Here is a 24938-nt window from a genome sequence, read left to right on the forward strand (position 1 = left end):
TTTTTTCCTTTCCTCTTTTTTTGTCTACAGGGCTTGTAATTCACTATTTACAGCATTAGAGAAAAGTCAAGAAGCCATTGAGATCACAAGTGAAGACCATGTAATACAGGTTTGTTCCAGTTATTTTTATAAGTAGAGAAAATTGCTCTATGGGCTGACTGTATTTTATTTCATCCGCAATTACACTTGCTCTTTCTAACGGTACAAGAATCAAACCTAACCTAATGATTCTAAAGAGACTGGAATGAATTTAGGTGCAGAGTAGAATTCTTCCATTTAAAATATCTTGCATAAACCAAGTCAATTTTAAAGGTGACTATTTGCTCTGAAACAACAAGAATTTACACTCTTGTTTTTAATGTTTGTAATTATTCGTTTATAACATGAATGAATGCAGCCACTGGCTTGCATGCATTCTTTTCCAAAATAGTATATGCTAATTTGATGCTCTTGAGAACGAAATCAAATTAGTGCTCTATTTAAATAAATGTAGGAAACAGTTTTTGCATTAATCTGATGCTGTTTGATTCATCACGGGCCAACTGTTTTTGCATGTCATCCTCTTTTAAAAACTTCTTTTTAAAAGGCAGAATAAACTGTTTACATTTTCAATCCTGAAAAAGTCGTCTTTATTAGGGAGCTGGTTCCATCCCAAGCTACAAAGACTGTGAGGAGTGACTTTATCTTGACAGTGGCAATTTCATTGAAGGTGGTACCTTCTACATCTTTTTTTTAAAAATAACATAACTTATCCTGAAGTTATTTGGAACTATATTTTTTCAGACCAAGTTTTGCCCCTCCACAGGAGCTCCAACAGGCAGTTGGGCATTCCTTTCTTCATAGGGTAGAGGGGAAATGGTAGGAGCAGATAGCAACCAGTGGCACCTTTTTCACCTCTGTCACATTGAAACATTACGAGTTGAGATATTCAGATGCTATTATGGGACCCCTGTCTCTACCTCCACTGGTGAGAGGGTCATTAATGTGTGGGGTATAGGTACCAGCCTTCAGCTTTGTTGAGGAAGAAACACAAAATTGCAGTGGAATACAACATTCCACTTCTTCTAGTCTATTTGACTGGGCTTTGCCTGAACAAGGGAGTGGGGTGGTTGGTCCTTATGCACAGGAAGGCAAAAAATTTATCAATGGTTAAGGCTAATATTCCTATGGAATGCCATCATCTAAGTTGTGTTTTTTAGGAACATGGAGGTAGATTTGAGATTTACAAGTCTGAGAAGCGAAAGAGCTCATTTCTCAGGTGTTAGTCTGTCATAACTCTGTGGGTATGTAATACTCAGCTCTTTCCATAATTTCTCTCTTTTCTCACATGCACAGACTCTCTGCAGGACTGCTGCCTCCTAGCATGGACATTTCTGTTTTGATTCACAAAGAAAAATCATTTAGGCATCTCTTTTAGGAGTAATACATACAGAGTTTTAGCTTAGGTTGGGAAACAGTCCTGTAGGTTTATCAAACAGGAATTCTGTTGTACTTGAAGTATTCTGATGAATGTTTATTTTTATTTCACAGTACATCAATCCTGCTTTTGAAACAGTGATGGGCTATCAAATAGGTGAATTAATAGGAAAAGAATTAACAGAAGTGCCTATAAATGAAAAAAAAGCTGATTTCCTAGATACTATTAATTCCTGCATAAAGATAGGAAAGGTGAGTAATAGTATTGTCTCACTTATAATTTGCTACCTGTAAAAGTTATTGTTGACCAGGGATGACACATGACACAACTCCTGGCTTCACAAGTGTGTAGCATGTGCAGCTTTCTTACCCAAACAAGAAGAGGAGAACAAAAATGCTTGTTTGGAAGGGCTCCTTCCTCTTCAGTTGCTTGGAAAAGCTGTGTGTTTCATGAAAATAAGTGACTTACTCTGTTTCTTTATCACATATGCTGTATGTAGCAAAAGGTGTGGAAATATTAAGGAAAAAATGGGAAAGCACAATATATCCAACGAGATGCAAATGAGAAATGAATCACATTGAAATATTTCAGCATGAAATGTGGAAGCTGATTTGAAAGTTCAGCATGTAAAAATACCAGAAGAGACTTTTGCAGAGTGATAGGCAGTGTCTGCTGCCAGCAACTTTTACTTTCTAATGACATGGGAGCTCTCTAATGAATTTTCGTTAGAAACGTTTGGCGCACCAAGAATGTGCATGAGAAAGTGCAGCTGGCTTCAAGGGAGGTTGTTACAGAGGCACCACAGTTTGCCTGGTAGCTCTGTGACGTTCCTTTGGGAGTGTTCTTGTGGCACCAGTGTGAGGATGCATTTAGGAGCTTTCATTTGCATCTTGACAACAAAGTGTAAGTGCTTCTGATGTCATCAAACATATGTGTCATCGTACGCCTATAGGAGGACAGATTGTGGAGGTAGCACAAAGAGAGTCGGGAATTGGTGTTTTTGCAGATGCGTCATGGCCTGTGCTCAGACCTGAGTCAGGATGGCTAATTGAGTCGTGCTGACTGTCTGCTGGGAAGCACCGTATTACTGRCACAGTGCAGGAAAATGCTCAAATGAATCATGGCGCTCGGTGTATCCAGGCAGTGATGCAAAAGCAGCGATGCAAAGTTGTGATGAGTCATGCTGTGTAAATCAGGGTACTCACACAAGCGTTCATCAGGAAAAGCTTCATTCTGTCTGGGTGCAGGTTGTGTGTGCATTTCAACATGAATGTRTCCAGCACTTGTATGTGTGTTAGCCTTTTGGAAGAGATCCAAGCAATGTACAATAACTTGRAATATGTTGCTTCACACTTCTGTTGCCTGACTGAAATTATTTCCATAAATGTGTGCAATAGAAAGCTAATGTTATGATAGAGTATTTATTGAGAGTTCAAATACATTATGTGTCAGACTTTAAAACCACAACATCAATTCTCAAGCTATGAAGTGATCAAATTTTTAGTATTTTAGTGTGCTGATAAAAGTGTCTTTAATAACRAAAAAGTGTTTAGTCTATGACTGTTAGAAATAAACGCTAATCTATCACTTCCCTTGCACCATATTTTACTCCTGGCTCTATGACTTCCAACTGTGAAGGCTGGTGAAGTACTAGTTCTTAAAACCTGTCTGTCTGGAACAGCTTGAACTGTTTTAAGTAGACAGCTCTATTTACATGATTTTTTTTTATTTATTTTTCATTGGAAGATTTCATAGTATGCAATCTATGTAGCCTCATATTTACATGTTAATAGAAAAGTGAATTACAAATTAAATTCTTACAAGGAAGTATTTGCAGGTCCAGTTTAACTATGTGGAATAACCTTTGAAAGATGGTTTGGTTTGAGATGATTTGTGTCAAGATGTTACAACATTTTCCAAGGTGCCTAACTTAAATCTGGATGATTCTGACCTAGTTTGTGTGTTGTTTCACGCTTGTGATTTGTTAATGTCCTAAATGTAAAGGACTGCCTCCYGTTAGAAGTCACGTATGTATTAGTCGCAGTAGGTTATAACATACCCAAAAAGCCAGCTGTCTTCTATGATACTCTCCTCTGATTTTGGCTTTTCTGGCTTGAACAAAAATGACAAATAACAAAAATAGTGGAAAGTAGAATTTTCTGATTTATAATAAAACTGATTTTTGGAAAGTCTGCATCTATTCTTGAAGTGGAACTTAGGAACTTAGGAAGATGAACTCTTGCAGTATTTCTTTTCTTGTGCTGACAAACATACAAAGAAGAGTTGATGGACATTATACACCAAAATTACTAATTATGTGGTGTGTAGTGATTCCTGGCTCACAATGTTCTTTCTCTCTCCCTCTTTTTTTTTTTTTTTTTAAGAAATCTCTGGAAGTTCACTTTTTGTTCCTATAACTGGCTAAAATTTGCAAGAAGCCAGGATTACTGAAAGGCATTTTCACCAATCCATACGTGAGGAGTTGAGAAACAGGTTGTACTTTCTTCACACATTTGTTTCATGATTCAAATCACATCCATTAAGATGAAGTGTGCCGTTCTGTTTCTCATGGACTAGAATTCTTGCTGCTTCTGATCTCTGCAGCTTGATTCAAAGCTCTTCATCATAGTTTCACTTCTTCTGAAGAGAGACAGATAGCTATCGATAAATCAGACAAGACACACGATTCCTCTCACTCCTTGGGAATTATTTGCTAGATAGGTATCTTTATAGAGGGARTGGGAGGGTGATCAAGCTCTGTGATAAGGTCTATGGCAATTCCTTCCTAGACTCAAAGTTACTTTCTGTGAGGTTGTATTTTTAACATCTTCTGTTTATTTTCATTTATTCTGTTTTCTGCAAGTACCTTGCTGAACTTTGCTGTCTAGTGCAAGAYGCCCCAAATCTAAAAGGAAGGCTGAACTGGGGTATTACCTAATATACATGAATGAATCATTTGGTGCGTAGCTGCATACCATGGCCTGCTGAATGAAGCCTTAAGCCTCACTGTTAATTTCTAGGATGCCATATAAAGGCTGAAAGGTTTTTTTTTCGCTGTCCGTTCTTAGTCTTCATGTGATCCTAGCCCACCAGCTCATGCAGAAGTGCCTRAGCACTTTATTTGTGTGGCTGTAAYATAGTCATAAAAATGAGCTTGACTGAAGGCGTGTCTTGAGAGGTAGCTCGTCTCTGTTGAATTCCTGACAGAGGCTCTGTTAGAGAGCATATGGTGTTCTTAAAATATGTTTAAGTAACATCCCTGTGAGAACTTTATATACTGGCAGGAGTTTGGCTTGAACCTCCTATTTTTCAGAATTCAGCTGTCCTTTTTCCTCACACATTTCCTGCCGCAGTTTCACAGGTTTTAGAAATCCACAAATTGAAAAATCTATCTGTTGACTATGAAGAACATGTTAGCGGATAACTCCAGCCTATCTTGACCAGGAGGCACCGTCAGTGCTGGAATGATCCAGTCTCTACTGTATGACTTCACCCTTGTGTGCATATTCTGGGTTTATTACCTGTCTGTAGAGATTGATTACTCATCTCTGCCTCATCCTGGTTGTCAGGAAACTGTTGAGRTGCATACTTTGAATTATAAGAGCATTGAATTTTGTGGTGTTTCCTTTGTCCTCATTTATATTCCTCATGCAGCTAGCGGGAGAAGATGTTACGTCTGTTTGCAAATTTGTTATGCACAGTTCTTTCATCTGACAGATCCTTGGAAAAGCCTTTCGTATTTTCTTCTGCACAGCCTGTCACTGTGCAGCACTCTGTGGGCTGCGGTCTTTATTTGTTGGCTCCATTAGAATACATGCAAAACTGTTCTCTCTGTACCTGTGCTTTCACCTGGTTGACTGTGAGATCTGTCAGTCTGACACAGATATATCTGTATCATGTGCCTCATGAAGGTGTTTTCACATGTGTTTAAAAGCTCTGATCCAAAGCTTGTTGAACTCAACTGAAAGACAACAATTTACTCGGTTAAACTTTACATTAAGTGTATATGCAATATGGAATCAATTAATTATTAATCATTTGGTACTTATTAGATGACCAGATCAAAATCTGCAGCTGTTTAAAAAACACCCCAACAACTATTCTAGGGACGGAGATCTGCGTAGGCAAGACTGTAAATCTTGTCAGCGGTCAGGTTACAGAGACTGGCTCAGCTGGAAGGTCACCGGCTTCTGCGCCGCTGCCGGCAGTGAAAGGAGGAGACCTAGGTAGGGTTCCCCAGCTTGCTTCCCCTGAACATGCCTTAGCATCCCCATAGAGAGGCAGCTCCTGGCTGCGCGCCGCACGCAAGGGGAGATGTGGGGAGGCACTCAGGCATTTCTGGCTGCGGGACACGTACGGCAGTGTCTGAGGCCGGCCGGGGTACGTGGGGAGAGCAGCAGTGAGGTGGGGAGGGGATTCGGAGCAAGCAAGAGCTAAGGAAGGGAAGAGTCTGTGGCTGATCTGCCTGTGCCGGCCTGGYGGCTGTGTGGGGAGGGGTGCGGGCCCTGCTGCCGGCCGCTTGGCGTTGGACGGGGTGTTGGAGCGTGGTGGTGCCTTCTGGCTTCAAAATCTCTAAATAACAACAGTTATTGTTTTAACCATTTCATTTAAAAGCATGGCTTGAACAAGGCACAAGAGCCATTTTCTGAAGCTTACTRAAAGAGAAAACAAGGCTTTGGAATAATTTGTATTCTACTATTCCTACTGTTCRTTCCCAGAGAAAAAAGTTACTTCTTGCTGAAAAAAGAAATTCCTTCCCATCCTGCCTTTTTATTTCTTTCATTTGTGAATTTATCCRAATAAAGTGATGCTGGTAGTGAAAATCTGATACGGTAAAAATCTACTCAGACGTGGTCCTTAGGCCAGTGTCCCTAGGTCTGATGAACCCTGTTAGAGAGGAGGGTGGCCGGCGGGAGGCAGGATCCTGCGGCTATTCTGCTGGGCTCTGCCCTGCTGAAAGCACGCCGGGGTAGCTCCCTGGCATGGCTCGAGACCAAACTGCCAGTGTGGCAAGCAAATGGACTCGGATACCAAGGCACTTCTAGTCGCAGATATATTTCATGCTGAGGAGTGACGTGACTTTCCAGCGAGGCAGTGTGGGCCGGAGCGGAGCTGGGCAGGTCGGTGTCATGGTTTCTCACACGACCTCCCTGTCCCGGGGGGGACGGCACGGTCAGCGAGGGCAGCCCGGCCAGCATGGCGGTCCCACGGTCCGGGCCGCAGGGTCGCCGCGCCGTGAGAGCCTGCCAGCACCGCCGGAGCTTCTCCGCGGCCCTTGCCCCAGGCGGGAGCTGGTCCTGGCTCTTGCTCTCTCACTGGGTCTCTTGCTGCATCCTGTGGTGCTCCTGGCACGTCAGGCGGAGAACGGGRGGCGAATACCCGGTTCCTCCAGGCTCACGCTCCCGTGTCACCCGAGGCTTGCCTGTCGCTGTTGAGGTGCTCGCAGCCTGCCCCTCTGGGCCGTGCTCGGAGCATTGGCAGCCACACAACAGTTAACCCWGGAGAGCTAATCCTCTAGGGCGTAATTTGAGGGTAAGCACAGTTTAACTAGTTCCAACCCTTTCCCAAACTACCAGAGTCCCTCCTTTCCACGCTGGACCATCGGCCTGCCTGGTGAAGATGATCCCCCCTACTCTGGGCTCTCCAAAGCACGTGGCRAGCACGGCTTCAGGCTCGGGAGTGCTGCCTGGTGCAGCTGCRGAGGTCCAATGCCAGTGTCCTTTCATTTGGTGGTAGATTTGTTAGAATTGGAAAGATAACTACTCTGTCTAAGAAGAATGTATTTCTCAAAATTTTTGCTACTGTTTATAGGATTATTTTGAATTGAAATTACTTGGTTTTATAAATCAAATGCCAAGTTAGCAGGAAGACATGTCTGAAGAAGTCTATAGCGACCTCTAATTGGATTGAGGTAACTAACATCTGAGCCAACATCACCTTCATTACCTTGCTGCTTCTGTCATATGTTCCTCTGACAGGAGGAACGTTGCCTTTGAGACCCTTAAGAGTGAACCTTAAATTTTATGTTGTAGGGCACTGTTCAATGAAAAAACCTATGAARCTGCAGTTCTGTTTCTGTTTTATCTGACCTTTCCAAGGGTGCCAAGTGAAGAAGAATGTGTAGAAAACCATGTTAGATTTGTTGATTGCATTTTGAACTTCCTTCCTCTTCAATTTCTTTTGCAGGAATGGCAAGGAATGTACTATGCGAAAAAGAAAAATGGAGATAGCATACAGCAAAATGTGAAGATAATACCTGTCATCGGACAGGGAGGGTGAGTATGAAAGCTGTGACTTAGGTTTGATTCAAGGCTCAGTTTGGTTCAATTTCAACTGCTTTCAGCAGGCATTGAATTATCAYGTTAGTGATTATAAGGAATTCTGCTAATTCTCTCGAAAAGGAAGCTAAAGATACAGATGTGCTCCTTCGTGACTGTTATCCTTCAACTGCAAGTGCATCCCCCTCTCTTTCTGTCCATCATATAGGACACCATCATATCAACCTATGTCCTGCTCTGCTGTTCCCCTGTAATTAGATTTGGCATYTTAAGGCTGTTGTAAAGCATCTTGCTGTGATGAGGCTACTATGTGCTTCCAACCTTGTCAAAATTAGTCTGYAAAGATCTCCCCCTATTCAAGCATGTCTTGATTTCTGTGTAGCTTTCACTTGGACCCTGAACAGAGCATTTAGAACAGAGCACACTGGTATACGTTAGGTATGGGTAGGTTTATAATCAGACCTCCTGAACAATGTTAGGAAAGAAAATGGATCACAGTGCATGCAGCTGCAGTTTCAAAACCCTGTAAGGCAACACATGTATTAATTAAATAACTGTGCAATATCTTCCAGAATCCTCTCTACAATGTATGCTCCATGGCTGAGACATTTCTTTAGAAAGGTGTGTTTTGTCGTGAAGGAAAGGCTGAATGCAGCTTCTTCATGTTGTTACATACTTTAAAAAGAGAGAATGCAGTTTTAAATAGCAGAAGCATGATGTTTTAAGTTGATTTAAACCCCTGGAAGTAACACATGTTCTCTACTCTCCGTTAGTAGAGTGAAAACATCTTTTCAGCTTAAGATGCCAAATCAGTAAGAGCAATGTATATTACATACATTGTTGCTTGGGGAGAAATCTAAGCCCATTTGAAGCTGGCTTAGAAAGTTTTCTGGTAATCAGACCTGCAGTTTGCAGTCTGACTGTGCTATCCCTAAATCCTATATAAGGTTTGGGTTGTTGAATCTGCACTGTTGCTTATTTCTCTGTTACATCATACATCATACCTGAAATATCCTATAGTAGCCCAGAAGAAGTGTGGGGGGGGGAGGGGGAAGAGAGTGGGGAGAAAGAGGAAGGAACAGTCTTTGGAAAAAAAAAAAAGAAAAGGAAAGAAAGCTTCCATTCTGTGTTCCCCATCCTGTGCAGCAAAACTCTGGGTTTTTTCCATTCTCTACTGAGCCTTCCTGCTAGAACAGGATTTGTCCTATATTGATTTATTGTTACTCCCCATTTTGTGTATCAGCAGTGAATCAGAGCTGGGATTTGGATGGGAATTAACACATTGTTTTTTGCTTACAGAAAGATTAGACACTATGTGTCAATTAGTAGACTGTGCAATGACAACAATAAGGTAAGTGAAAATGGTGGTATGTTTCCTTTAGTTTGAGCCCTAAATAGTACAAAATAATGGGAAAATTCTGACTAACTGAATTTCTCATACTGATTTATAGGCAGAAAAAACATGTGAACGTGTTCAGGCTGAATCTCAGACAGGTATGACACATCTCTTTTGTCATAAGAAGTGAAGAATGTACCTGCAGAAAGATGAAGCCAGTTGCTAGTGATCTGACTGAAAACCACTGGTTGCAGTGAATTAGAAAGAGAATTAGAAAATAATATTTAATTAGCAATAAACTAGGAATGCAGTTCACAAAGTGGCAAAATAAATGCAAGCTCTCTGTCCCTGCATGATTTATTTTAGAAGTGATACAAAGCAACCTAGTCTTGAAAATGCAGTATTTGTATTGTGTTTGAGTTCAGTGAGTACTGAATTTGTATTGCGCTGGGTTCAGTGTCACATTTCAGTTATAGATAGTAGATCCCTGTGACAACATTAGAAATATTAACGACACCATCTATTAAGAATGTTGTCAAGGGTGGTCTATAGCTAGTGGCAGGTGTGTTTGCACTACTTTTAACTGTATGGTGGGATATTTGCCTGTGGGAGGAAATGAGGATGCCCAACACTACCATTCATCCTTATCCCACGTATCAACTCCACAACAACTGTTGAGAGATCTTTGCCATCCGTGCAGCAGGTACTTGTTAACTGTAGTCTTAGTAGTGCAGGTTATACCTGCTGGAGCCTCTAAGAGATCTAGAATATATTGCCTGGTTTGCTAGTGTGCAGTGTACTCTTGGCCACCAATTCTCTGTGACAGTTGCTCTTTGAGTGAGCTCCAGTGTGTTGTACAAGTTGTATCCACAGCTACAATTGTGTTGTGTTGAGAGAGGAGCTTTTCCCTCCACACTGTTAGTTCCCCTCTGTAAAACCACTTAGATTTACTTTGCCAGAGACTATGATCAGATGCATGACAGCATCAGTGGGCAAGAGTTTCAGAAGGAGCTTTCATGGGCTSTCATCTGCTGAAGTGCTGTGGTGAATGTCACTCAGCTGCTATCAGCCTTTCTCTGACTTTCCATTTCTTCAATGTACATATTAAGCACAGGATATATCATTGTACAATATTGTTATCTCCACAGATATTCAGACTTGCAGACACAAAGACAGGAGGAAAGGATCATTAGATGTCAGATCCACAACCTCACGAGGGAGTGATGGTATGTTAAATAAGTAGATTTTTTTTTATTTTTTTATTTCTATATGTATACATTTTAATGTGCATACATACATATGGATATGAATGTATGTGTATATGTACACATATGTACACATGCTGATATAATTTCAAGTCACTAGTCCATGGAAGACTTTACAACTCCATTTTATTCGCATGAACTTTGAATACTTTTTTGAAACAGTGAAGAATGAAAGGCTTCATCTACCTTCCTGCATGGGTAATTTCATGAAATTCAACAGAGATACTTTCAAATACAAATGGCAGGCTCTAATCCTAACAAAATACTACATACTTTGCTGCTTTCCTCRATAAAAATCTGAAGTTAATTTTCTTACCACATTGTTTTCTTTTCACTGTGTTGTATTATGCTTCATTATATCATCCCAAACTTGATAGGTGAGTCACATATTGGAAACCTTTGCCAATACCTGGTGGTGTTAAAGCACATTTATCAATACAATCTAGGTAACAGGCACTGGTGAAACATGGAAGTAGGTCTGTAGCAGTGAGAATACAATCATGCCCAAGTATGACAAAAATAGCATTGATTCTTTTTCTTAAGAGATGCTCAGCACAAAGAGCAAGAGATATGTCTGAATTTTATAGGTAACACAACGTAACTGTTCAGAAAAATCCCATTTTGGCCTTTTTTGTACAGAAACTAAATTGCTAACWGACATAAAGTGCTTGCTTTTCAATTTCCAATGAATAATAGGCCAGATCCTCTGTCTTTTTAATTTGACATAGCTAGCTTCACTTCARAGGGTCTTCACTGATTTACCTCAGCTTGGAAGCTGACTCATTATGACTTGTCATGTTGGTACATCAGCTAGCAAAAGTGTATGTATCCTATAAAAGCCTATGTATAATTGATATGTATGTGTGCCTGCCACTTTACACACACACACACACACCCCTGCATAGTGTTTACATGGATATTTAATTACATATTTTATTTATTTCAAATACAAAAACAAAGCCATGATTTTGTCAGGCTGTTACAGCTACTTATCTCTATTCTGGGATAGCAGTGGTTCAGCAAGCATCTCTTTGTACCTATGTGTTCCCAGCATAGCAAAGGTGTATATGTTCTGCAGTATATCACTTCTGAAGAGGAAAACAGTGTATGCAATTTAGAAAATGAATCCACAATTCTTGGCTGACTCATTATGTTGTGCCTTGTTGTTAAAATCAGGATACTCATTCTTCTTTGTTTTCCCCACAGGCAGCTCACAACGGCGGCACTCTTCTATGGCCAGGATACATTCCATGACTATTGAAGCACCTATCACCAAGGTAATGTATGACTGTTGCTAGCCATTATCAGTCCTGCCATGCTGGAATGCTGTGGCACAACGCCCAGTGCTGCATCCAGATCTGAGGAGCAAGACAGTGCTGCTCTCTAGTGCAGCTTTTTCTCCCATTCCAAYTGCCTGCTGGTGGAGCTCCAAAAAACCAGATGCTCTGGGCCCAGTTCTCCCAGGCCTGCTTAGCCAARCACTCTCCCTGTGGTCAGCCATTGCACGACCCCCTTTTAAGGACCCCTGGCTGAGTGAAGGACAGGATTAGAGTTCTTCCTCTTTACTTAGGCGTTGCAGACCGTTTCCTGAAACCATGTAAGGGTATGGCAAAAGTCAGCTCTTTAATAAACTGACAGAGGAATATAGAGGACGGCTATACTAAATCCATCTGGAGACAATTTCAGGCTGTGCCTCAAAAGGAAAGTAACTAATAAAGTTACTGTCTTTAAGGCCGTGATCCTGTTCCTCAAGTCAGTAGCAAAAATCAGTGTTTTATTAATATCCCTTTAGAGATTTCACTTTGTTTCTCCCACACATGAGTTAAAGCTGTAGATCTCATTTAGTTGCTATGGGTTTTCCATAATAGCTGATTAAAGTCTCTGTCCTTTCTTAAATCACTTCTAATCACTTCTAATTCAAAACATGTCTGATGTTAACCTAGGTAATAAACATCATCAATGCTGCACAAGAAAGCAGTCCTATGCCAGTTGCAGAAGCTTTAGACCGAGTTTTGGAGATTTTAAGAACCACTGAGTTGTACTCTCCACAACTGGGGACAAAAGATGAGGATCCACATACAAGTGACCTCGTTGGAGGGTTAATGACAGTAAGTACATACTGCCACAAACACCTATTGATTAATATTTCATTGTCAGTATCATCTGTAAGGTTTTCCCAGTTACCTAGTCTGTATCATCTGATGTATGCTTTGCATCTAAAATGCCAAATTGTCGTTAAAAATGACACACCTTTTTTGTTTTTCTTTCCTCCATGCTATTAAAGTATCTCTGAAAATGGGAGGAAATTGACCAGACCACTTGAAGCTTTCGTTTTGCTAGAACAGGGAAGGAAAAGCACTTCTTTTTTTAATATGATTCATTTCAGAATGATATACATGGGAGAGGAAGAAAAAAGATAGCTAGATATTTATATTTATTAATCAGTATTAGAATGGCATGTGTTGGGGCTTTTCAGTGTGTAAAAAGAATGCTTTTTCAAAGGAATGCAAAGTACACTTTTGTTGTTACTTCTTTGGGTGATATTAGTATTTAGAGACTAGAGAGGTCAAAGTCCTTTGAGCTAAGAACATGGATGTCCACATATTAAGACACAGTCATGCTCCATAGAGTTTATTATTTAAATAAGCGAAACAACAGAAAGACTAAAGAAAGCATGTATTACGTTATTACATTTTTAAAAGAGGAACAGAGACTCTGACAAAAAGAAGTGATATACCCAAAGTTGAACAAAGGGCACATAGCAAAGCAAAGAGCTGAACCTAAACCTTCGAAGTCTGGAGTGTGGCTRTTTTGATGATAACTGGATGAACATKGATGAATGTTACCTATGCCTTAGGGATATTTGTACCTATTAGTAGTAGRTTGCATCTAAAACGCTACCACAGAAAAGAATTTTGACAATATGTTGGATGCAAAAGGCTCATAAGATGTCTTAGMGATGAGCTATCAGAGATGTTTCTGKGCTAATACCATTTCATGATGGTTCCAATACAGCATCCATGTTTACCTCTGCTATGCTTTGGCCACGAAACATTGCTAGCAAGTTAGAAGAATGCACTGAGAATGATTTTTTTTAATAGCTGTTTTTTTACATCATGGGCTAATATTAAAATGCAGTAACCAACAGCGTGCACATCAAAAGAGCAAGCAGAATTTGGGCCACAGCTTTTATAATTATGAATTGAAAGATAAATATTAAATGTAGCATTCTGTTAGTTTTGATCCTTAGGCTCAGTCTGCACATCCAGGCATCATGCCAGGATTAAGCCTAGGAGGCACTGAGTTGGAAAACACACAAGCATACGTTCTTCTCTGATAGAAGAGAGGCCCCAGAGTAATTTGGTAATTTGTTGCTCTGAAATCCCAGCAACAAATCACAAGCTTCTTGTGCTGCTGAGGTGACCTGATCTGCCAATACAGGGGTAAGGAGAGTACAAGCATATCTCCATCCATTCCCTGGCACCACCCACCTAGTTAGTGTTGTTGATGGGAAAGGAGCAGACATACAGTGCCTGTTTTTGGCACGCACMGAGACCCAGTGACTGTGTTGTCCAAACAAAGGTGGATGTAAAGCTGTAATTCCAGACCTCAATCTGCACCTGAGAAATTCCTGTTTGTACCTATCTGAGTTTACGTTGTATCCTACATCTTGCAATTTCTCATCCATTTTGAAGTACAATTAAAAGAGGCAAATCTTAATAGATTTGTATGAATCTACACACAGATAATGAAGATACACACAAATAATGGTGAGGCAGCTTTGATGACTGTGACAGTTAATCAGGTTTCAGTAAAGTCATACTGCTACTATTTAGTATCGTTGTCTTGTAGATCTTTTTTACAATACCCTGCATTTAACTCTCACTTTTATTGAACAGGATGGTTTACGACGATTATCAGGGAATGAATACTTATTGTCAGCAAAACGTAAGTTTTAATTTGGCAGTTAACTAAGATATTAAAAGATGATTAAAAAYTTAAGAAACATGGAAAGTGTGATCAGATGTTCTTTTTTAATAAGCATTGTTTATTTTAAAATAAACATTATTTATTACAAATAAATATTACTCATTTATAAGTATTGCTCTACAGCATTACTGCACTTTACAGAAACAAGAGTTGGCAGCCATGATTACAGAAAAGAAAATATTTAGTACATTTAGTAAAAGTGTACCTCAGGGCTGTTAATAGCAATCTACAAATATATTCCTCAATAGAAACTCATCAGGTTGCTGGCAGTTTGATCTCTCCAATCTCCCTCAATGACATACCCCCACGGATAACACAGGCAATGGAAAATGAAGAACACTGGGATTTTGATATCTTTGAACTTGAGGCTGCCACCCATAAAAGGTCAGTAAACTGGAAGGCTCATAAACTAAAGTTGCTGCAAATTGACTTAAATGTCATCCTGTAATCAGTTCTTTAATTTCTCTACCTCTGTTTTTCAAACTGGAATTACTATTATTTTCAAAGGAAAGTGTCTGAAATTCTCTAAATACCATATCTTTATTGTCATTTCTTCTTGCGTATGAAGCCATTAAATACCTTCTGTTTCATCTCACACACTATTTTCTGCTGATTTCCAGTGGATGCCAGTGAAGACTAAGTATCTTTGATATGGTGTAATAACAAAGTAACATCATTTTAAAAGCCTTTCTTTTCTTCATAATCAAGAAATTATACAATCCAATTTGTGGGGATCCAAGTTCAAATTATGTCCAAACTATGCACAGAGTCAACACCTTTGTATTAATCTGATCATTTGTGTAGAWCACGCTTTACTTTCTCTCCATGTAATAGAGTAACTTAAATGTTCAAATACAGCTTTTTGGCAGAATTCTCATTGCCTTTCTCTAGGATTGGAGGAAGGTCTTATTCTAAATCTTAGAAGGCTACATTTTATGTATAAGATTAAATGAAGAATATTTACTGTTTAAAAGTAGAGTATAACAATTCTCATTGGAGTTTTCAAAATCAGATCAGTAGCTTTGATAGACTGTACTTCATTAGTAGCAAATTCTACCACTAAGAATGTAAATTGATCTTTCTCTTTAAATCCTTGGTTTTATTTGCTGATGCCTATCAAAAGTTCTACTTTGGGTCCAGTTTCTCATTTAATGCTAAAGCTTGTATGAGATTGTAATTTGGAGGCTAGATCCTGCAATGAATGGACTATCTTAATCCTTGATCAAAATCTCAGATTCATAAGAGCTTGGAAAAATATTCAAAAACTACGCCTAAGCAAGGTATCAAGGCATTTAATTAACACATTTTCACTTCTATTTTGGATCTTGGTTTTATGAGCCAAATAAATTGGAATACATTCTGATTTTTATTTTTCCTTAAGGTGATATAACTTTAGATTTTATTGTGAGTGAAGAAATGTGCATTCAATCACTTTAGTTTTTTGTTTGCTACATTCCCATTGCTATTAAAGTGCTATGGATACAGTAATTTTAAAAAAAGTATGATTTGTAATATTTAATATGCATGTTGCAATAACTTAAGAATTAATTATCCCAGCCAACATGCATGAGATCACCAGATAGGTTTCTCTGGTCTTACTGATTTGGAGAGACCACAGAGGGATAAAGGACGTATTTTGTTACCTATCCACTTATTAAAGACATTATAATTAGAATTGCTTCCTGCTGTGTTTAAATAAAGGCAATTCATTTACTAAAGGAATTAAAGTGATCTTCCATGAATCACAGCTATGAATATGTTATTAGTATTTACTTATAGTCCGAGCAGACATATGGTAATAAAGCCAAGATAATTCATTAAATCTAAGCCTAGTGCAGTAGACATGATAGTTCCCTGATACAGAAACCTGGAGAGACCTTTGTCTGGTAGTGCTATGTGATATTAACACTATAGCATCCAGGGAGTCTCCACAGTAGTGTATTATACTGCTAGTACATGTGATATAGTTATCGTTGAGTGTTTTTGCCTAAAGATGTACTCTATAACCTCAGGTAGCCCATGAGGTGTAGCTGGAAATCTGAGTGCTTGGCACCTCTGGAATCAAGCAGCAAACTGAGATGCCTAAATATGGGTTTTCAATCCATTTGAAATAGATCCACATTTGAAAATATTGACTACCTGTTCTTCTTAAGCAAAAACGTATTGGACAAGAAGACAGCAGTATTAACTGGGTTCAAGCAAAAGCTAATAGACTTAAATTTGATTTTTTTTTCTTTTGCTTTATTAAACATGTTGCACATTCGCAGTTCTCACATTAGAAATACTCCGTACTGCTGTTCTGATCCTCATTCAGTGTCCAGTTATCTGGTTTTAAGTAGTGCAGTTTGGCCTGCAAGAAGCAATAGTATTGGAATACAGTGTGTTGGCTACCTTTGGAGACACTGGTCTGCTACTGGGTCAACCTGAAGGCCACATATAGCCCTTCTATATATGCTATACTCCAGYATGGTCAGCACTAGTTTTGCTTCCAAATTACCTCCATTACACTGCCAGTGTGGCAACATCACCAGTGTTAGCAGGAGCGAGAATTTTGATACAAGCAAAAAGTGCATCAGCAACCTATCAGCTTCTGGTGTGCTCCATCTGGTGCAGCTGCAGCACAGAAATGGCAACAGTAACGTAGTTGAAGAATATGCACATGACTGAAGGTTAGGGAGCAACTCTCCTTCTCCCGGCGCAGTGAGTGTGGAGACAGCTCCCATCTTCTGTTGCAAGCAAAGTCAATGGACAATGGAAGAAGGTAAGTGGGAGAAGGGAAAGAAATGGAATAGGTCTGCAATGCAGAATGAATAGTGATTGCAGCCCTATATAGTCTAGATAGACTCCAGTTAGCTGTAAAGAAGCTAGTTTGGCAAGCTGTGGCAGCAGGGAGATCACCTCCTTCCACTCACACAGAGTGTTCAGTATATGCTAATTTGTCTCATTTTGACTGCAGTCTATATTTACCCAAAGTAGACTCCCCATGTCCCAAAGTGCTGCTACATATAGTATAGCAGCAACATAGAGCCTGTTTAATATTCCTAGAAGAATCAGGAACTGGCAGATTCTAACTGCTTGCACATTGTAGTTATGTAGAAGTTTTCTACAGATTTGGACTGTATTCTGTAGCAATTAAATCCTTGTACCTAAGCTGACATGCCATTGGCCAAAAATGCTGTGTAGATTCATACTATTTACAGTATCTAGTATTCTCTCAACCTCATTTGTTTTAAAACTGTGTGTCTGTTTTCCTCTGCAGGCCTTTGGTTTATCTGGGTCTCAAAATATTTGCTCGCTTTGGAATCTGTGAATTCCTAAACTGTTCAGAATCAACTCTGAGGTCATGGTTACAAGTTATTGAAGCTAACTACCATTCCTCCAACTCCTACCATAATTCTACGCATTCTGCTGATGTGCTACATGCCACTGCTTATTTTTTGTCTAAAGAAAGAGTAAAGGTGAGTCTATGTTTATAAGAAACAGTGTAGGTGAGAAGTACGGGTGGGATCAAAGGAAGGTCTTGTAGAAAAGATGCCAATGATCAAATACCTACCCAGTGCCAACCAGTGTGGCAAACAGTGCTCAAAGAACTAGGCTGCTTTTACCTGACTTCCAGGTTTTGTCTTACAGCATATTTGGAATGACAGGTACTAGTATTAATTGGAACTGAGCTATGGGAGAATGAAAGCCTCCTTTTYTAAAAAAACTTTCTGGTATAGCTAAACTTACTGATGACACAATCATATTCCCCTCAGATACAGATTTAAACTAATAAATGACCATCTCTTCCACTGTGTGATGGTTGTTTTTCATAATACTCCCAGGGCAATGTAGGCCAAAAAGTAGGTTTGGTGCTCCCAAAGCGATCACACAGTGGAGGAGATACCCTGAAGATCAGAGAGACTACACTGGAGGAGAGTACTGAAACAGATTACTTGTGGAGGTTCCGTAGCGCTTGTTGGTTTATTAGAGCCACTGACAACCAGAATAAATCAGAACAATCTTTGTTCTCATGCACCCAGAGGACAAACTGGGCTGTGAGAACGGGAATTAAAACAGTGCTTGTATGTGTCTGTAGTGGAGTGGCAGTACATATTTCTTTACTGCATTCTGGATACAAATTCCTACCTTGAATTGGCCTGTCTAAGGATAGGGATAGTGATGGGCACCTGGCTGAGACATTTGTGACTGTAAACAAGCTTCTGACAGCTCATTAAAACTGTAGTCTAAAGTCCCTTAACCTGGAGCTGCAGCTCATTAGTGCATTCTCGAGTGGCTGACTCACAGATATATGCCAAATGGGAAAGGAACTTCACTGGTTATTTTCAGTCCTGTATTTGCTAGAGGTTTAGTTGGTCTTCCCAAGAATATCTATGAGAAACAGACAAGATCTGGAATCATTTCAATGCCACAGAAGCATGAGTGCCTCCTCCCTTCTAGAATGTTATTTCCATTCCTCTGTAGGCAAAGGAAAATAAAGTGTTGTAACAGAAGAAGGAGCAAAATCAAAGTTCAAGATTCTCTCTTTACCTTCTCAAAGTTGCAGCACAGCTACTTCTGTTGTCCACAGTTCAACTTAATCTAAAAACAGGAGGCCAGATTCTGCCACTCAAGTTCACACTGAGGAATTTTCAGTAAACTGAATTCAGTTCTTGTCTGGGAAAGTTTCTTGCCCTCAAAGTGAAGCAGTGTTCTCAGAATCATTTCTACTCCTGTGCTGTAGGACTTAGGTGACAAAGTTAAAATCCTTAACCTGAAGTTGGAGGTAAAGGAAATATAAATCCYGTCATGGTTTGCTATGTCACACTCAGGAAGGGAGCCTGGGATACATTACTGTGGTCCAACAGGTCAGACAGTTTCCAACTTCTGGTCACTTCCCATCTGCACAGGTCTTTCTCAGCCAGACTGCAGCTTGTCCAAGGGGTTTGCTAGCCTGCTAGAAGACAAAGTGCCCAGTATGCCATGATCATACCCAGCCCTGGGCATTTGCTCTTAGTGCAGACAAACTGGTTCTTAAAGACAGCCATAAGCCCTTGCTTGACAAGGAGAATACACGTAGCCTTAATGTGTGCTGTGATGGATAAGGAAGGAAGTAAGCAAGGCTTTCTGGTCCTTTCATCTGTTTAAACTGGTAGCATGTGCTGATTGGTCTATATGAGACATTTATAGTGTAGTTTTACATATTACAGCTAATATTCCAAATTTTATTTTATTTTGACATCACCAGCACTGCAGTGTTACTCAAATCTTTGAAAGCAATGTGCACAGTGAACTGGTCTATTTAACGTAAGCAATATTTACAGGCCTGCTTTACAGATTTATTGTACTCTGGGCATATAGCTGTCAGCAGAAGCATAATTAACTCAGCACAGATCTCTTCAGGAAGATTCATTTACTGTTGTATATTCAGGGTGTTGTATAGGAGTGGATAACACAGTGCATTACTGTGGCAGCTAATTTTAAAGRCCAAATCCTGGAATTTCTGTTCAGATTGATCCCTGAAAAGAGAGGGCAGCAGCAGGCACAGCCTGAGCTCAGGAAGCAGAATGACCTTCAGATCCAAATCACCTCCTGCTTTGGTTGGCTTTCTTGGTTGGCTGGTGTGGGACAGAGTGGTGGATTGCTGTGCCTGCATCTTACCTCCTTGGAGTGCTGTGAGTGGAGACAACCCCCTCCATGCCTCAGTGAGAATGAGTAGTTCTTCACAGCCGGTACCTGAGCAGCTTCTGCAGCTCGCATCGGGATTAGGCAAAATCTGGCTGTTACTTTTGTTGTAAATGAATTGAATAAGCCAACATACTACCTGACTACAAGAAACCAACTACAGGAAACACAGATGAGATGGTGCATCCCTCAGATGAGAACCTGCTCTAAAATCTCTATCTTTCTCCTAACTTCATGCCACAAAAGCAAAATTCCATGAGMAGCAGCTGAAAGAAAGAAGTAAGATGTTAATGCATAGCAGATAGTACTTTCAGACAATACTAGCTATGAATCTAGAGCAGAAATACTCTTTGCCTTTTCTTTTTGTCCACAAATACTGCTGACAACGCTTAATAAATAGCCTAGCTCCATCAAAGTCAAACTCACCACACTACTTTCATGAATTCACCTACCAAGACTGACCATTCTGAGTGGTATTGTCAAACTGAGCTGGGAATTTGGACCTTAAATTCAAGCTAATCAGAATGGAAAATACCTGGCCTGCTTCCAGATCCAACTGGGAACATCTCTGCTCCTGTTTCTCTTTCATTTTGTTATTAAAATTTTGACATAAGTGTTTTGTGTGCATAACCCTTCACAAAAAGCCCAGCATAACTACAACATAAAGGCTATATGCAACAGTTTTCTGAGATGCTTGGTACTTTTTCTCCTTTATGTTTTTAATACAGTATTAAAAAGTTACAGTATAAAAACTTAAAAGTCAAATAGTTCTGTATTTCATTATAGGATCAGTATAACTAGATATAAAGCAATGACAAATATTACTAGACATAAACCATGGAGTACAGCATGCTAAGAAAATCAGAATCTGATACAGAAAATACAGAATAAAGTGTCATGTAATTTTTCCATCAAGAATTTTTCATAGAATTCATACTGGCTGTAGCTCCTGGACACTGTTATTATAGAACTGGATATATGKGAAATACTCTTTACAAGTCACAAACCTAGCCAACACTTAAGTAAAATATGATTAGAACACCTTCAGTTTCCAGAAGAAATTAAGTCGTCTAGTGGAAGAAGGATAATTTTTAGCAGTATTGGTCCTTCTTCCAAGCCAAATACCCTAATTCTGAGTGAAGGTGGCCTGTGTTGCTAGAAAACACAAACTAGTTTGGTATTTTCTATTTGTTTAACATGATGCACTGTCAAAGGTGTGACGAAAGCAAAATCCAACAGGCCCAAAATGGCCCAAAGTGTCATGCAATGTTCAGTGAAGCTTATAATGATTTTTCCATTGCTCTATCTAGAACATCTGACCTCAGTGATCTCCAGAGTTCTGGCTTTTGTCCCTCAGGAACTTGGCTTAACCTTTATGGACAGAGTAGGGTTTCTAGTGAGTCTGCCAGGAAAACTAAGCATCCTTCTATTTTCAGCAAACTTTGGATCCGATTGATGAGGTTGCCGCTCTCATTGCTGCCACAGTCCATGACGTGGATCACCCAGGAAGAACAAATTCTTTCCTGTGCAATGCTGGCAGTGAGCTAGCAATTCTCTACAATGATACCGCAGTGCTGGAGAGCCATCACGCTGCCCTGGCTTTCCAGCTCACTACCCGGGATGACAAATGCAATATATTTAAAAGCATGGAGAGGTAAGCTCAAAACCTGGGGTACTTGTCTGCCTACTAACATCTCTCACTTTCTTCTGTGTGACTTAAGATAATGCAAACAAGCATCCTGGACAAGGGCAGTGCCTTGTGGACAATTATACGTATCCCTTGTGGAAGTTTGCCTCTGAAACAGTACAGTGCAGGACTGTGTGTCCTGCAGAAGCTTAGGAGTCAGCCCGTAGCTTAGGTTTCTCCTGTGGATAAAAGACAGACTGTGCTGAAGGAACTTACARTGTAATTCTCACATTAGCAAGTCTAGGAGAATCATTTTGTATCACTGGAACAGAAGACAAGCTGTGGCTGTGTGGGTCAGTGTTTGCTGGGTAGAAGGATGGAAAATTTGGGGAGCGTCACTAAAAAAATTAAATGCTGTGTTGCAATGGATAGTGCAAGGACCTGTTGCTCTTCTTCCAGCTCTGGAAAGGCATTTAGGGGAAGGGTGTGACCATTGCCTTGGCATTCTCAACACAGCAGAAAAGTACTGCWGAAAAGTTGGCTGGAGCATGAGCTACTGCTTAAGTGTCTGTGCTGAAAGCYTTGGGAATATGCCAGTGTGACATGTCCTGGCAGCCCTGCTGCGTAGCTGGTGCCTCTGCATCTGCCCAGCTCCTGAACTGTTTCTCCTAAAGATCCAGTCATGCCTCTAGCACATAGGTCTCTGCACAGCAACGGGTGCTTTATCCAGCGTAGATGCAGCTTCCCCAGGCTTTCTCACTGTTCTTTCTTCCCTCAGCACCTCTCTACAACACAAATGGTCTGTAGTATTTTTGTTAGATTTGTTTAGCAAGCAGCACTTTGTGAACTAGCCAGCATTAATCGTTTCTTTCTTTAAACAGGAATGAGTATCGAACCCTTCGCCAAGCCATTATTGACATGGTCTTAGCAACAGAAATGACAAAGCACTTTGAGCATGTCAACAARTTTGTCAACAGCATTAATAAACCCTTGGCAGCACTAGAAGAAAATGGGGTAAGCAACATTGCAAGTCTTCTCTAAAATGACTRGGCAGGGCCTGGGAACCCTTGGCAATAGGAAATTCCTGTGTAGTATTCTGAGAAAGTTCATCAGAAGTATGGAGAAAAAGAGATTAGAAGTGTCTTTCACCTCTGCGTTTGAATGCCCTTTTGCTTGGTGTGGTCATCACACATTTTGAAGATGAGTGGCAGTCACTTGGATCCTATTAATATTGCAGAGCTGTGATATTTTATGAGAACCAGCTATGTATGTGGGACCAAAAGCTTGCCATATGTATTTTCCTGTTAAAAATGCCATGAATCCTGTAATAACAAAATGATTAGTGATCCAGAGATCTTTCAATTTCAATGGCTACTTAGTAAGCAACCTCTGTTGCTCCTATGGAGAGGGTGCAAGTGGCAAGGCCTAGCGTTCTTGTTGGACGTTTCTGCAAAGGGGACCATGATTTGCTTCAAAACAGAAGCTGAATTACTCTGTCACYCAAAATAGGAGCTGCTGGTGGCACAGCCTAAGGGCAGGTATATTGATTGCCATATAACACTCCCTGGAAGTGAAGGACCTCAGCTTTCAGTGCTGCCCGGCAGCATTCCTGGGTTTTCTGCCTGCTTTCTTTTTCAATCTTTAAAATAGATGATGGTGGCATTATGTATCATATAGACATAATCAATAGCCATCTGGAACCCCATGGACACAGTGAAATTGCCCGTTATGAACTCGTTCTGAAAAACCACACCAGTTTCAGTAACAGCTTCAACCAGCAGTTTTGTTGCCAGTAAGAGCAGTGTATAATTTTGTTGGAATGGTTTTTGCAAAGAGAAGATTTTCAGAAATGGTTATAATAAAGTTTGCATTGGTGGCAACATCCTGTAGGAGCTGTAATGGTATTCTGTGTTTTCTTACCATGTTTTTAGAAAGCCACATATTTGAATGTTGAGTGTAATGAGGGATGGTAGTCTTTTTGTCATCAGAGGGTGGGAGAGGCACAGATCTCATTCTTCACTCATCAGAAACAAATTTGGAGCTAGATGGAGAATATCTTTGTCCATAGGAGCATATGCTMGAATTAGCTTTGTTCTTGGCACCCAGTGATGCTAATGAGAAGTATGTGAATGTGAAGCCAAAGTCCCAGTAGGATACTGTTTTACTGACTAAACTAGGAGAAAGGCTGTTAAGTTTGCGGCTGTGAAGTATTTTTCCCAGACAGCCTCGCGCTGCAGAACATGGCTTAAAGTCATAGAGAGACTAATACTAATTTCTGTGGGTGTTGCACTGGATCTTACATAATTATGAAGTTCTCTGCCCAGGACACATCTCCACTTTGTAACAAGTGCCTGTCCACTGCTGCCAGAACCTGGAGAAGGCAACAACTAGTCTCTGTATATGTTTRTCCTTAGATGGATCATTTATTAGTTAAGGTTGAGTACTACAGGAGGTCTCCTACCTATTGCCAATAAAGAAAAGTTGGTCAAAAAAACATGCTTAAATTGTAAAGTTGTTTTCAAAGCTTAGTAAAAGACAAAACTGACACCATCTCTTCAACCTCTGGGCTCCATTTATACACAGRTATTATGATGCAGTCAGGCCTGAAGTGTATCATCAGATTCTGGTTTTCACAGGCACTTCTCTGATTTTAGAGTCTCTTCACTGCCCAGTGTCTGACATGTCCTGCTGTTTCCAGTTTTCCCTGCCGCTCCACTCCTTGGCTTCTGACTGGCTCGTCTCTTCCTCCTTTCTCCAGCACTTGCTTCCTCACTCAACAACCCCCTCCTTTTCCAGCCTTCCTCCTCTCTCCTCACTGTGTTTGCTTGCCAGTCTGCTCTGTCTCCTTCACAATTCCCAGGCTCTTTGAGCCACTCTACTCCCTCTCTTCTCCTTTTTCACTTTCAAATCAGGCAACAAGCTCCTCTTCTGTGCTGCTGTTTTCTGCAGGCTTTGACGAGCTCCCTGTTCTTAGTTGCAAAACCTGGATAATGCCTGGTCCAGCACAGCCAAGAACTACAGTTACAGGGAGAGTCCTGGTCAGTTCCAGGCTCCAGCAATCCCTACTGAGCCTACACAAACCACAGATTTCTTTTTCCAAAGCTTGTAACAAATCCAGCAGATTTGCACAGGGATAGTGAATGCCTTACCCCAAGTTATCCCTCTAACTAAATTYCAGTCCTCACTCATAAAGGTGTGAAGGTATTAGAAAACAAAGAAACAACAATATATTTTACTGTCAGCATGAACAGTTTATTTTCCCTAACCTTGTATATAGAAGCTACCAAAATATTTTTAACTGCAATTTTCGCAGGAAAAAAAAAATCTTTGMCTGAGGCGGACACCTAGTAGGGAAACTTCA

The 24938-nt window shown here is 40.3% G+C and overlaps 1 protein-coding gene across 2 annotated transcripts in view; it reads left to right on the top strand.

Moving 5' to 3' along the window:
• Window positions 1-24938, top strand: part of PDE8A (phosphodiesterase 8A) — a 134464-nt gene that overhangs the window by 103241 nt on the left and 6285 nt on the right. For both annotated transcript variants that reach the window (XM_085303459.1, XM_085303460.1), the window contains exons 7-19: window positions 31-109; window positions 1531-1668; window positions 7604-7692; window positions 8995-9046; window positions 9147-9189; window positions 10180-10257; window positions 11503-11573; window positions 12240-12404; window positions 14196-14244; window positions 14535-14670; window positions 17546-17744; window positions 21387-21604; window positions 22459-22591. In XM_085303459.1, the coding sequence (XP_085159585.1) occupies window positions 31-109; window positions 1531-1668; window positions 7604-7692; window positions 8995-9046; window positions 9147-9189; window positions 10180-10257; window positions 11503-11573; window positions 12240-12404; window positions 14196-14244; window positions 14535-14670; window positions 17546-17744; window positions 21387-21604; window positions 22459-22591 (1450 nt within the window). The remainder of the gene's footprint in view (window positions 1-30; window positions 110-1530; window positions 1669-7603; window positions 7693-8994; window positions 9047-9146; window positions 9190-10179; window positions 10258-11502; window positions 11574-12239; window positions 12405-14195; window positions 14245-14534; window positions 14671-17545; window positions 17745-21386; window positions 21605-22458; window positions 22592-24938) is intronic.

Source organism: Rhea americana, unplaced genomic scaffold (genome assembly GCF_003343005.1).
Source record: "Rhea americana isolate MKP2758 unplaced genomic scaffold, rheAme1 scaffold_2, whole genome shotgun sequence".
In the NCBI taxonomy this organism is placed as follows: domain Eukaryota; kingdom Metazoa; phylum Chordata; class Aves; order Rheiformes; family Rheidae; genus Rhea; species Rhea americana.